This window comes from Simochromis diagramma, unplaced genomic scaffold (genome assembly GCF_900408965.1).
Source record: "Simochromis diagramma unplaced genomic scaffold, fSimDia1.1 OVJJ01000476.1, whole genome shotgun sequence".
Taxonomy (NCBI): Eukaryota; Metazoa; Chordata; class Actinopteri; order Cichliformes; family Cichlidae; genus Simochromis; species Simochromis diagramma.
The window spans coordinates 376-14,261 of record NW_024387436.1 but is presented as its reverse complement, the minus strand read 5'-3'; the positions used below and the strand labels follow the sequence as shown (position 1 = coordinate 14,261).

General features: G+C 42.3%; 1 protein-coding gene across 1 annotated transcript; it reads left to right on the top strand.

Moving 5' to 3' along the window:
- Nucleotides 1-10,194: 10,194 nt before the first annotated feature.
- On the top strand, nucleotides 10,195-13,293 carry LOC120722427. The gene is made up of 4 exons (XM_040013416.1): nucleotides 10,195-10,294; nucleotides 10,629-10,766; nucleotides 11,379-11,825; nucleotides 12,933-13,293. Exons 1-4 carry the CDS (start codon nucleotides 10,195-10,197, stop codon nucleotides 13,076-13,078), a joined length of 831 nt encoding a protein of 276 aa, XP_039869350.1. The 3' UTR covers nucleotides 13,079-13,293.
- Nucleotides 13,294-13,886: the final 593 nt, after the last annotated feature.

The window sequence follows — 13,886 nt, the reverse complement described above, 5'->3', positions numbered from 1 at the left end:
CACAAATTAAACGCGCAGCATTTATTCTCTAACAACATATTATACAAAATCAAACATGTAACATAATAACTGAAACAGTATCAAACATATTTCTCTATAGATTGGCTCTAACAGGCAGATTCATTAACATGATGCTGATTATAATCTGGCTGTAATCTCCTGCAATGACCACAATCAGCGGGATGAGGAATAACGGACTTTTCTATGGTTTCCTTTAGCTGTTGCTAGCTTGCCATATTTATGCCTCACTATTAGCAACTTGTAAGACATGCGCTATTTAGCCAATTCTGGGTCTGTAGTGACCCCTTGTGGACATTGTGAGATGTTGCTTGTGTTGAGTAGATGATGTGTTGTGATTGTTTTCCTAGTTATCTATGACTCTACTAATTATAAAATTGTCCATTTCTGTTTCCAAACATATAAAAATGCCCAACAGAATTATTTTCCCAAGTGCTGCTGCTTACTGCTTTTGCTATAATGGGAGTCATATTTTATTAGAAATTTATTAGGATTTTGTATTTTGAGATATTACAATCAGAACTGAAACGATAAAGAAGAAAGAAATTAGTGAGGAAGTTTACAGAAGGAGAGGGAGAGAAAAAAAAACACAGAGGCTCTGCTCCAAACCTGCACAAAACCAACAACAGAGAAACCATGGCAACAACCAAGATATGTACAAGTACCAGTAAATGATAACATTAAATGTTACTGAGCAGCACACAGGACTACATGATATGTTTAGAGGCAGCAGCCAACCAAGATAGTGTGTGTGTGTGTGTGTGTGTGTGTGTGTGTGTGTGTGTGTGTGTGTGTGTGTGTGTGTGTGTGTGTGTTTGATCGTTTTTTGTTTGTTTGTTTTTTAGGCAGGTTTGCAGCAGATCCTCAGTGTTTTTCTCTCCCTCTGCTTCTGTAAACTTCCTCACCAATTTCTTTCTTTCTTTTTCTTTTCTGTTCTGATTGTAATAACTCAAAATAAAAACTCCTAATAAATTTCTAATAAAATATGACCATTATAGCAAAAGCAGTAATGATGCACTTGGGAAAATCACAACACATGTATGGAGTAGAAAGTTCAGATATGTGTTTAAAATTGTAGGGAGTAAAAAGTAGTTAGAAAAAAACTACTCAGGTAAAGTACAGATACCTTAAAATTGTACTTAAGTACTTACTGCCCAACTGTGGAGAAGAGGAGAGTTTTATTCCTCACATTATGTAAATAATAATGTAAACTTTATTGACCCCTGTGGGTAAACTCCTCTCTGCATTTAACCCATTCACTCAGTGAAGCAGGGGGCAGCCATTGGGCGCCCGGGGAGCAGCGTGTAGGGACGGTACCTTGATCAGGGGTACCTGAGGGGAGCTGTTCAGGGGAATCGAACCCCTGATCTTCCTATCATGGGCCACCACTCTACCTACTGAGCTATCTCTGCCTGATAAATGAGTTAGCTGTTAGAACTGTCATCAGTTACTATGAAACTATGTAATCAATATACAGTAATAATGTAACATTAGAGTACTGACCTGAATGAGTTTTGCCTCCTGAGGGTTACAGCTGTGTATGATGTGTTTAACAGGCACAAACTAAGATGTACAAACATGTTCATCCAAACATTAAATACACCTCCACGAGTCACCTGATACACACCTGTGCACGTGTAGTTGTGAGACTGTCAGCTTTCACTGAGCTCACATTTAGGCTGCGTCCACACGTACTCGGGTATTTTTGAAAACGCAGATTTTTCTGTGTTTGCACCTTTCGTCCACACGTAAACGCCGTTTTCGATCACTGAAAACTGAGATTTTTAAAACTCAGTTTTTGCTTTTACGTGTTGACGAGGAAAACAGAGATTTAGTCACGCAACGTCAAAGGTGTGCGCCTTTTTTGACGTGCCGCTGTGCGCCACGTTATTGTTTACATGAGATTAATTCCTACAATGGTGGATATACACAAAATACTGTTGCTGTTAATCTATCTGCAGTTTTACACACGTACATGTACACACACAGTTACTGTCCCTCCATTTACAAAGACGTCAGAGTGAACAGAGTCAACACAGACGCTCTCACAACCTAAATCCAGACGCCACGTCATTGACGGTTTTTAATGAATTTAATTTGTATTTAATTTAAATTTATGCATGTTGTATGTATTTGTTCATTCCTAAATTGTGAGTCTACAGCAGCCAGAGTACTGTTTTTGGTTATTAACATTTGATGAAGTCACTTAAAAACACAAACACTTTTCAGAAGTACTTCAGGTTTGCATCAAACCTGCTCACTCTTTCCCTCCCAGGCTTCTAGACTCCTGATTGGCCAACATTTCTACACGGCGTGGATTTGACATGTTCTTGATCGTGTTTGACTGCGTTTTTGGCGAGATTTTCTTTAAAAACACAAACAGAAAATCTCAGTTTTCCAAAGTACGTGTGGACATAGCCTTAGTGTGAGCAGCCAAACATGATGGCAGACTGCCACAGATCACTGCTGAGGAAAGAGGAGGCGTTCAGCTTCCTCATAGTTTCACACCTGCATGAAGCAGCCTCACCCTGACAGCTTCAAATCACTGTGTCAGCTGATCACTTCCTGTCCTGTGATTGGCTGAGCTTCAGGCCTTCTCTCAGTAAACTGGAAACAGGGATTGAGACAGTGTGAGGGTTTGTGGAGTGCCACAGTGCTGTAATGAATACTGTAGTGGAAGAAGTTCTTTCACACTCTTCATCCTGGAGCTGCTTTATGTCCATGATCTGCATGGAAACACATCTATGGAGAGGAAATCCAGCTGCTGAGGGTCACATCTGCATCATTGTAGCTACAGTGGATGTTTCAGCGTCAGGACTGGAGGCGGAGCTTTGTGCGTGTCAGGGTGAGGCCGCAGCAGCCGCCTCCAACCGGAGCGCTCGGGCGTGAAACTAGAGGAAAGCCGACGTCCTCCTCTTTCCTCAGAAGTGATCTGTGGCCGGCCGGACTTCGTTCCACAGATGTGCTTTAACAAAGTGTGAAGCTGAACTCTGAGCTGTGACAGTGTGAGCAGTGTGAGAGTGTCAGTAGATGATCAGCAGAGGAAAGTGAAGCTGCTGTGAGCTGATGTCCTGAAGGGCTTTTAAAGAGTCTCTGAGTTTGACAGGAACATGAAGATGTTTGTGGTGTTTGTGATCCTCCTGCACGGTAAGTACACCTTCCTCTCTCTGCTCTCATCATCAGCTTTTCTTTCATCTCTCTCTCTTTAATGTGTTGAAGTGCAGCAGGAGGAGATTTCCATCAAACACTGGATTCTGATTCACATCAAACTAACAATCCAAAGCAGCAACTTTCAAATCACTGGATTCTTTCTGAGCTTCTTTCATTGATTGTGACCAACATACATGTTTGCTGTGGATCCACATCTGCTCTTACTGCTAATGTCATGAAGCTGTTTGAGTGGTGAGCAGTCAAAGCAGCAGGTCCTAACAGGGACATAGCAGGATATTCCTGCCTGTAAATGAGCTGTAACTGCACATATGAGCACAGCTGGTCTGCATGTAGTGAACACAAAGAGTCTGTGTGAGCTGAATTTACACCAGTCTGGTTGTGTTCCTGTTATTTTGGCCATTTGACAAACTCAAATGTATTTAAGCTTAAATGAAAGTGCACTTATAAAAATGCTGTAACATCACAGTCCTGCTGATTTTCCTTTGATGGAGGCCAAAACCTCTTTGGTGGACACCAAACATTTTCCTCTGCAGGTGAAACTCTGCAGTGATCTGAGCGTGTTCTGTTCTCTGGCATCTCTCTGAATGATGTTGAAATGCTTGATTTTCTTGTCTGTGGTCACGAGGATCTTATCTTCCATCCCTGCTTCTGTTTCCTGCTCACAAACCTGCATCCATCTCAGCGTCTAAACTCAAAGTCAGCAGCAGCTTCTTAGCTGTCTCTGCCCTCATAGCCCTGATCTCGGGGACTCTTAGATCATTTCAATATGTACATGGAAATCTGTCCTCGCTGCTTTGAAGGTGAAACATCAGAAATATGTCCAGTGATCACAGCAGAGATATAAAAACACAAAGCAGAAGAGCTGACGGGAACTGGGAGAAAGATGAACAATCCCAGGGTTTTATTCCAGGTGAGAAGACCTCCTGGCCAAACTGATGATTGACTGTGAAAAGTTCAGTTTAGAAGCACTTAGAAGTGGATGCGTCGGTGAGTTTAAAATATTAATTTTCCATTTAAAACCAATTTTCGCTTGAATAACGCAAAATTTTCATTCTACCATAGCCTGTATATAAAGATGGAAATGGTCACTAGGGGTGTGTTTTGATGATCGATTTATCGATTAAAAAAAAAAGAGTCTAGATCTATTCTGGATAACGTGATATTAAATTCATTAAATTCTTAATTGATTTTTAAGTATAAATGTATTTTGCCTGAAACGCCAGAATCTCAGGTTAAAGCTCACAAAACTATTTCAATAACCACCAAACAGCTAAAACAGTAAAGGAGAGCCGGTAAACGGATTCCACACAAAGACGTAAAGGCAGAGTGTAGCTTGTCCAACCGACGGCACAGGCAGGTCATCAGTCACATCACATTTTGGACAAAGAGGACAGATGGTTTGAAAGAGGAGTGAAAGAAGCCATCTATGTCCACTGTGAGCGACCATCTTTGAACAGAGGCGGTGGTTTACGACACCAACTGTCTGCCATCTATAATCCAGTTTTGAGTTCCCTCCCCAGACGCCTTAACGCCCACTCTGACCTCAGGAATTCACATGATAAGGTGGGGCCAGGTTTCACAATGAGCTCACCCGAAACTCTGGCTGATTAGGACCCACACCCAGTTTCACACCTTGGCTCAGGCGATTAGGGGATCATCAGGGGGTCCTTTTGTCCCTCTGTGGGGGGATACTCCCACTAGGTTTATATCTGGGACTCTCCACCATTTGACCTTAGAACTGAAGAAGCTTCTCGGATGAGAGGTGAAACGTCTTCAAGCAACTTAAAGAAGTCCAGACGCTTTTCTTTGCAAGCTCCTTTGACTAACCTCAGTTTTATCTGAATTAAGAAGCAGAAAGTTAGCGGCCATCCAGGTCTTTTTGTCTTTAAGACATTCCTGCAGTTTAACTAATTGGTGTGTGTTATCTGGCTTCATAGACAGATAGGGCTGGGTGTCATCTGCATAGCAGTGAAAATGTATGCTATGTCTTCTAATGATACTGCCTAGGGGAAGCATGTATAATGTAAACAGAATTGGTCCTAGCACTGAACCCTGTGGAACTCCATAATTAACCTCAGTGTGTGAAGAGGACTCTCCATTTACATGAACAAACTGGAGTCTATTAGATAGATATGATACAAACCACTGCAGCACAGTACCTGTAATACCTACAGCATGTTCTAATCGCTCTAATAGGATATTATGGTCGACAGTATCGAATGCTGCACTAAGGTCTAGCAGAACAAGCACAGAGATGAGTCCACTGTCAGAGGCCATAAGAAGATCATTTGTAACCTTCACTAAAGCTGTTTCTGTGCTGTGATGAGCTCTGAAACCTGACTGAAACTCTTCAAATAAACCATTCCTCTGCAGATGATCTGTTAGCTGTTTGACAACTACTCTTTCAAGGATTTTTGATATGAAAGGAAGGTTGGAGATTGGCCTATAATTAGCTAAGAGTGCTGGGTCTAGAGATGCTTTTTGAGTAAAGGTTTAACTACAGCCAGCTTGAAGGTCTGTGGTACATAGCCGATTATTAGAGATAGGTTGATCATATTTAAGATCGAAGAATTAATTAATGTTAGGACTTCTTTGAGCAGTTTTGTAGGAATGGGGTCTAAAAGACACGTTGATGGTTTGGAGGAAGTAATTATTGAAGTTAACTCAGAAAGATCAATTGGAGAAAAAGAGTCTAACTTAATATCAATGGTACTAAGAGTAGCTGTAGATAATATTACATCTGTGGGATGATTACTGGTAATTTTTTCTCTAATGATAAAAATTTTATTTGTGAAGAAGTTCATGAAGTCATTACTAGTTAACGTTAAAGGGATGGTTGGCTCAACAGAGCTCTGACTTTTTGTCAGCCTGGCTACAGAGCTGAAGAGAAACCTGGGGTTGTTCTTATTTTCTTCAATCAGTGATGAATAGTAAGATGTTCTGGCTTTGCGGAGGGCTTTCTTATAAAGCAACAAACTATCTCTCCAGGCTAAATGATGATCCTCTAAATTTGTGACATGCCATTTCCTCTCCAGCTTACAAGTCATCTGCTTTAGGCTACGTGTTTGAGAATTATACCACGGAGTCAGGTACTTCTGATTAGAGACCTTAGTTTTCACAGGAGCTACAGTATCCAGAGTCGTACGTAGTGAGGAGGTAAAATTATTAACAAGATAATTGACCTCTGTTGGAGTAGTGTTCAGATAGCTGCTCTGCTCTATGTTGGTACAGGGCATTGAAGATGATAACAGTGGGTGGATTATATTCTTAAACTTAGTTACAGCGCTTTCAGAAAAACATCTACTACTAATAATAATAATAATAATGGATTGGATTTATATAGCGCTTTTCAAGGCACCCAAAGCGCTTTACCACTATTCATTCACTCTCACATTCATACACTGGTGGAGGCAGCTACAGTTGTAGCTACTGTGATAAAGTCTGCTCCCCACTGCTGTGTAATCAATTACATACAGTGGGGCAAAAAAGTATTTAGTCAGCCACCGATTGTGCAGGTTCCCCCACCTAAAATGATGACAGAGGTCAGTAATTTGCACCAGAGGTACACTTCAACTGTGAGAGACAGAATGTGAAAAAAAAAATCCATGAATCCACATGGTAGGATTTGTAAAGAATTTATTCGTAAATCAGGGTGGAAAATAAGTATTTGGTCAATAACAAAAATACAACTCAATACTTTGTAACATAACCTTTGTTGGCAATAACAGAGGTCAAACGTTTACTATAGGTCTTTACCAGGTTTGCACACACAGTAGCTGGTATTTTGGCCCATTCCTCCATGCAGATCTTCTCGAGAGCAGTGATGTTTTGGGGCTGTCGCCGAGCAACACGGACTTTCAACTCCCGCCACAGATTTTCTATGGGGTTGAGGTCTGGAGACTGGCTAGGCCACTCCAGGACTTTCAAATGCTTCTTACGGAGCCACTCCTTTGTTGCCCGGGCGGTGTGTTTTGGATCATTGTCATGTTGGAAGACCCAGCCTCGTTTCATCTTCAAAGTTCTCACTGATGGAAGGAGGTTTTGGCTCAAAATCTCACGATACATGGCCCCATTCATTCTGTCCTTAACACAGATCAGTCGTCCTGTCCCCTTGGCAGAAAAACAGCCCCATAGCATGATGTTTCCACCCCCATGCTTCACAGTAGGTATGGTGTTCTTGGGATGCAACTCAGTATTCTTCTTCCTCCAAACACGACGAGTTGAGTTTATACCAAAAAGTTCTACTTTGGTTTCATCTGACCACATGACATTCTCCCAATCCTCTGCTGTATCATCCATGTGCTCTCTGGCAAACTTCAGACGGGCCTGGACATGCACTGGCTTCAGCAGCGGAACACGTCTGGCACTGCGGGATTTGATTCCCTGCCGTTGTAGTGTGTTACTGATGGTGACCTTTGTTACTTTGGTCCCAGCTCTCTGCAGGTCATTCACCAGGTCCCCCCGTGTGGTTCTGGGATCTTTGCTCACCGTTCTCATGATCATTTTGACCCCACGGGATGAGATCTTGCGTGGAGCCCCAGATCGAGGGAGATTATCAGTGGTCTTGTATGTCTTCCATTTTCTGATGATTGCTCCCACAGTTGATTTTTTCACACCAAGCTGCTTGCCTATTGTAGATTCACTCTTCCCAGTCTGGTGCAGGTCTACAATACTTTCCCTGGTGTCCTTCGAAAGCTCTTTGGTCTTGGCCATGGCGGAGTTTGGAGTCTGACTGTTTGAGGCTGTGGACAGGTGTCTTTTATACAGATGATGAGTTCAAACAGGTGCCATTCATACAGGTAACGAGTGGGGGACAGAAAAGCTTCTTACAGAAGACGTTACAGGTCTGTGAGAGCCAGAGATTTTCCTTGTTTGAGGTGACCAAATACTTATTTTCCCCACAATCTTGCACAATCGGTGGCTGACTAAATACTTTTTTGCCCCACTGTATAAATGTTATCAGGAAATGATCAGACAGGAGAGGGTTTTCAGGAAACACTGTTAAATGTTCAGTTTCTATGCCATATGTTAAAACAAGGTCTAGAGTGTGATTAAAGTGGTGGGTGGGTTCTTTTACATTTTGAGAGAAGCCATTTGAGTCTAATAACAGATTAAATGCCATGTTGAGGCTGTCATTTTTAGCATCTACATGGATGTTAAAATCACCCACAATAATTATTTTTATCTGAGCTCAGAACTAAATCAGATATAAAGTCTGAGAAATCAGACAGAAACTCTGTGTAAGGCCCAGGTGGACGATAGATGATAACAAGTAAGACTGGTTTCTGAGTTTCACAGCTGGGGTGGACAATGTTAAGCATCAGGCTTTCAAATGAATTAAAAGTCTGTCTGGGTCTTTCATTAATTAATAGGCTGGTGTGAAAAATTGCTGCCACATCGCCCCCTCGGCCTGTGCTTCGAGATTTCTGGTAGTTAGAATGACTCGGGGGTGTTGATTCATTTAAACTAACATATTCATCCTGCTGCAACCAGGTTTCTGTAAGGCAGAGTAAATCGATTTGTTGATCAATTATTAAGTCATGTACTAACAGAGACTTGGAGGAGAGAGACCTAATATTTAATAATCCACATTTCACTGTTTTACTCTTTGGTTCAGATGTGGATACTGTATTGTTCTTTCTTTGTGATTGTTTATGTTTAAGTTGTTTGTTGCTGGTTTTTAGTTTGTTTTTTGTCTGTTTGGGAGCTGACACAGCCTCTATGGAGATGGGTTTTTGGGGGGGGTAGCAGGAGGAGAGAAGCTGCAGAGAGGCGTGTAAGACTGCGACTCTGCTTCCTGGTCCCAACTCTGGATAGTCATATTTTGGGGGGTTTAATAAATTTGTCCATATTTCTAGAAATGAGAGCTGCTCCATCCAAAGTGGGATGGATGCCGTCTCTCCTAACAAGACCAGGTTTCCTCCAGAAGGTTTGCCAATTATCTATGAAGCCCACATCGTTTCTGGGACACCACTCAGACAGCCAGCAATTTAAGGAGAACATGCAGCTAAACATGTCACTCCTGGTCTGATTGGGGAGGGGACCAGAGAAAACTACGAGAAAACAGAGAAAACAAAGTCCGACATTGTTTTGGCAAAATCACACCGATTCAATATTGATTTTAGTGACCTCCGATTGGCGTAACCGGGTGTCATTATAAAACTCAGTGATGAGCCTTTCTGTTCTGCCTTTTATAAATTACGCTGGATTATACAGTTTGTAAACTGCCCCAGAGCTCCCTCTAGTGGCTGCTTTGTAGTATTGTTCGGATTGCTTTCCGAAAAAGAAAAAAGCTGAATGTAATGCCAAAGTATTATTGTTTTAAGCTGACAGGGACCTTAAAATGTTGTTGCTTTGGACGAGATTTGTCTGTAAGTATGAGTGATGATAAAATAATAATTGTCTCTTTGTTTTGCTTAAAGTTGGTGTGATAATTTGTACGTTTGCGTATGAACGTTTTATCCCTTTAGCTTGCAATAAGCATGTAACAAGCTAGTTTGCGATGTTAGTTAGCTAATACAACATTTAGTATGTTTTCAGTTTTACGATGGTCAAAGAGAAGGCAATGGTCAGAGGACATTCTTCAATAAATCAGCACAAAAAAGGGAAATAAGTCTGAAGCATCGTTATCTCGCTGTCTAGCTGGAAAGCTGGAGGAAACTCCAGGCGAGGACAGCATACTTTCATTACCAAATGAACAAATTGGTCCTCTCTTTCTAATCAGACACGTAGCAGCACTCCTGCTTCTGCTTTGTTCATATTTAACAAAATCCAAATGCAGACATGAGTGGACACGTTAGTTTTGGGCGCTCTCACTGAACTAACACAGCCAATCCCTCAGCATGTTTGTGCTCTCAGCTCGTATCGCCTTCCTATTTAATATTTTTTTGCTTTTTCAAGAACTTGTTTTAACATTACACTCAACAACAAACAAATCCTCAAAAACAAAAATAGTAACTCTAATGTCCAAATTGCATTATATTTCTTCATGTCTGTATAGGTGCCATGTATGATGTATCCATGAATTACTGTGTGGTTAAACTTCCTGTCAGATACACGCTGTTGTCGCTGCCTCTGGTCTGTTTAAAGGACCAGTTCATCCAGAGTAACCACAGCTGACTGTATCCTGAACACTGACAGGCTTCAGATCGCCCACAGAGACGGTTTTATGTGTGACCACAGAGAGCAGCAACAAACTGATGTAAAAGAGCGTGACAGCGTGGGCTGGGTTTATTCTGTCCTCTTTAATGTTTTCAGTTCAGGTCCAATAACATCTAAGAACAGTTGCTCTCATTTATATTTGAGGACTTCAGGTAGCTGATGTTTTATATCTGCACAGATTCGTGTGACTCTAAACTCTGAAAGGTCTCTGAGTGAACTGATGCAGAGATCAGGTTTACACTCACAGCGTGTTCATGTTTGTGTCTCTATGTCCTCAGTTTCCCAGCATGCCTCGGCTCTGGAGGTGTATGAGGGGGTGGAGTCTGTCCTGCTGACTTGCAAGGACACTTCTGTACCTTTTGACCCCACTCTGGTGTGGACTCGCCATGACCTCGATCCTCCAATCGTCCATGAGCGTAATGATGCAGGAGATGAACTGAGAGCCCAAAACCAGCGTTACAGGAGAAGAACGTCCATGACGACAGACTCTCTGCAGACCGGAGACTTCAGCCTCACTCTGAGGAACCCCATCACCTCTGACAGCGGCACCTACACCTGCACCATCACTGCATTTGGAAACACACGGACACTGAGTACAGTAGGTCAAAGGTCAGCAACACACCCCAAAAACCTACTGAAACTATAAAAGGTCAGAGGTCAGAGGTTATCACACTAACAGACTTCTGCAGGAACAAGAACAATGCACATGCATATGTGCTTTATAAACAGCTGTGCTGTAGCTGTATATATGTCAGATGCTAAGAACAAAGTGTGAGCAGTCGGATCAGCTGCTGTTTAATCTACAGAACTGAGAGACTCATAAATGTGCCCACACACTCCTGAAAACCCAGGAGGTCCACTCAGCCTTCAGGTGTGAACAGCAGTGAAAGGTTTGACCCACAGAGAGGCACTAAAGACAGCAGCTCACCCACAGGAAACACAGGATTATCAGCCTTTAACACTTTAAACCAGCAAGTCCTGAAAAACCTCTTTCTGGAGTCATGATTAATGCAGCATTACCTTGTGACTCTTATACAGACACAATCTTGTAGAACTAGTTTCTAATCTCAGGTGGTCATGTGACCTACAGGTCACACAGACAGCTGATTCATGTGTGTGTCTCTGTGTCCTCACAGTGTCCCACCAAGTCCTCACCCTGGAGGTGTACGATGGGGCGGAGTCAGTCCTCCTGCCCTGTCACATCCCGTTTGTGTCTGGACCCTCCACAGGGGTGTGGAGCCGCTACGACCTCAATCCTCCAACCGTCCACCAGCGTCAGCAGGAAGAGGACGAGCGGACAGATCAAAACCAGCGTTACAGAGACCGAACATCCATGAAGACTGACGCTCTGCAGACTGGAGACTTCAGCCTCACTCTGAGGAAACCCCACATCTTTGACAGCGGCAACTACACCTGCACCATCAGAGTGACGGGAGAAGAACCCAGACTGACAGATGTTCAGCTGCAGGTCAAAGGTCAGCAGCACACTCGAAAACTTAACTATATTATTTTTTATCATATCAGTTTTTCCAACATTAAAAGTAATATTTTCATTTGACAAGTAACTTTGTAAAATAGAAAAGCTCTTAATTTATACCAAAGATTCAACTCCTTGCTTGGATTCCACGTTTAATCCACACCATTATTGTATTATTATGTGTATTAATATTACACGTTTAATCCACACCACTGTGTATTGTTCAGTGGGTATGATGTTACACGTGCACAGTTATTAGTGGTGTGTGAAGTCTCAGTGATATATTTTCCTATGAAAACTTACTTTGTACATCAGAAATGCTTTGAATCAGTGTCTTCAACAGTAATTTCCTGCCTGATGATAAACGTTCCCATCCATCCAGCACTGACAGTGACACTGACCTGTGGAAACCTCCTGAGGCCTTTTCTGCACTCTGCTTGTTATACAGAGTACCTGCTGCCTAAATAAACTTAAACCAGCTCTCAGCCCACAGCGAGTGGTGGCTCGATCACTTCATGCCTGCGATTTATACTGACCAATCAGCATGTGTCTGTTTATTAGCATAGCTCGTCCTCTGTTCAGTCTTATTATTCAGGATGAGACATGATCTGTCCTCCCAGTTCCTGTCAGTACTCCGAGTACTGCATTCTGGATCAACTGATAATATTTTCATGTTTCTAATTTTAGAGAAAGTGATCAGAAAGAAAGCAGTCCTACATATTTGTTTAATATGTGTAATGAAGGAGATCATTTGTAACCTTCACTAAAGCTGTTTCTGTGCTGAGCTCTGAAACCTGACTGAAACTCTTCAAAAAGCCATTCCTCTGCAGATGATCTGTTAGCTGTTTGACAACTACTCTTTCAAGGATGTTTGATATAAAGGAAGGTTGGAGATTGGCCTATAATTAGCTAAGACTGCTGGGTCTAGAGATGCTTTTTGAGTAAAGGTTTAACTACAGCCAGCTTGAAGGCCTGTGGTACATCGCCGATGACTCCTGTAGACTTTGCTGTTTAACCTGATGAGCAGCAGACCTGTTGGAACTGGATTATTAACTTTGGATCAGAATAATCATGTAAACCTCGTTCTGTTGTTGGTCTCTTACAGAGCCGTACATCTTTCCTGCTGAGGCCTGGGTTCTCCTGTCTATCCTGATTATTGCTGCTACTGTGGCACTTGGAGTGTATTTATGGAAGTTACTGAAGAAAGGTATGTTGTGTGTCTGTGTGTGTTTCACCTGCATGTCCTTCTAGCCCAGTTAACAGTTTCTTTCATTCCCACCTGGGAGCTGTCCACTACAACACAGTCTGCTCTGCAGGTGTCAGCTCCACTGAGATAGATGAAGCTGATAATTAACACCAGAATCTGTTTCCACATATTGTCTGCTAGTGGTTCAACGGATCAAAAATCTCACGGGTCGGATTGGATCACGGTTTTTTCATCACGGATCGGATCAATTTTTGGATCAGCAGAAAAAAAGCAAAAAAGACAAAAAATTAACTCGCCATTTACTTATTTAAGTATTTTTTGCCTATTAAAAAAACATTCAACTCAGGATTCATTCCACGCAATTATATAAAAACAAATTAAGGTGCAATATAGGGCAGTACAGGGCTTTGTATCTACCACTCCGCTGTGATATAACGAGCGGTCATGGTCACGTAGCTTTCCGTTTCCCTGGAGGTCCACCTATTTGTAGTTAGGGCAACAGAAGACGCCTGGGACAGTTCAGCCAAAACTTTAAACTTCTCCTGCTCATACATGCTTGGAACAATCTTGTCACTGAAGTGGACGCGCAACGAGATATCATAGCGTGGCTCAAGCACGTTCATCACAGTTTAAACCCTTGTTTTTGCACAACGGAATACAGCCTCCCGTCTGCAGCTAAACACCCCAGTAGCTTTTGTAATAGCTTTAGTCCGGTCTGGCCAGCAAAGGGCTGCTTAAATGCCACAAACTCCTCTGCTCCGCTACTTGGACCGCTAGCGCTGGCTGGACTGACTACGCACACCATACACATACTTTTTTCTTCTTTTTCGAATCTTCGGATCACGTGCGTGC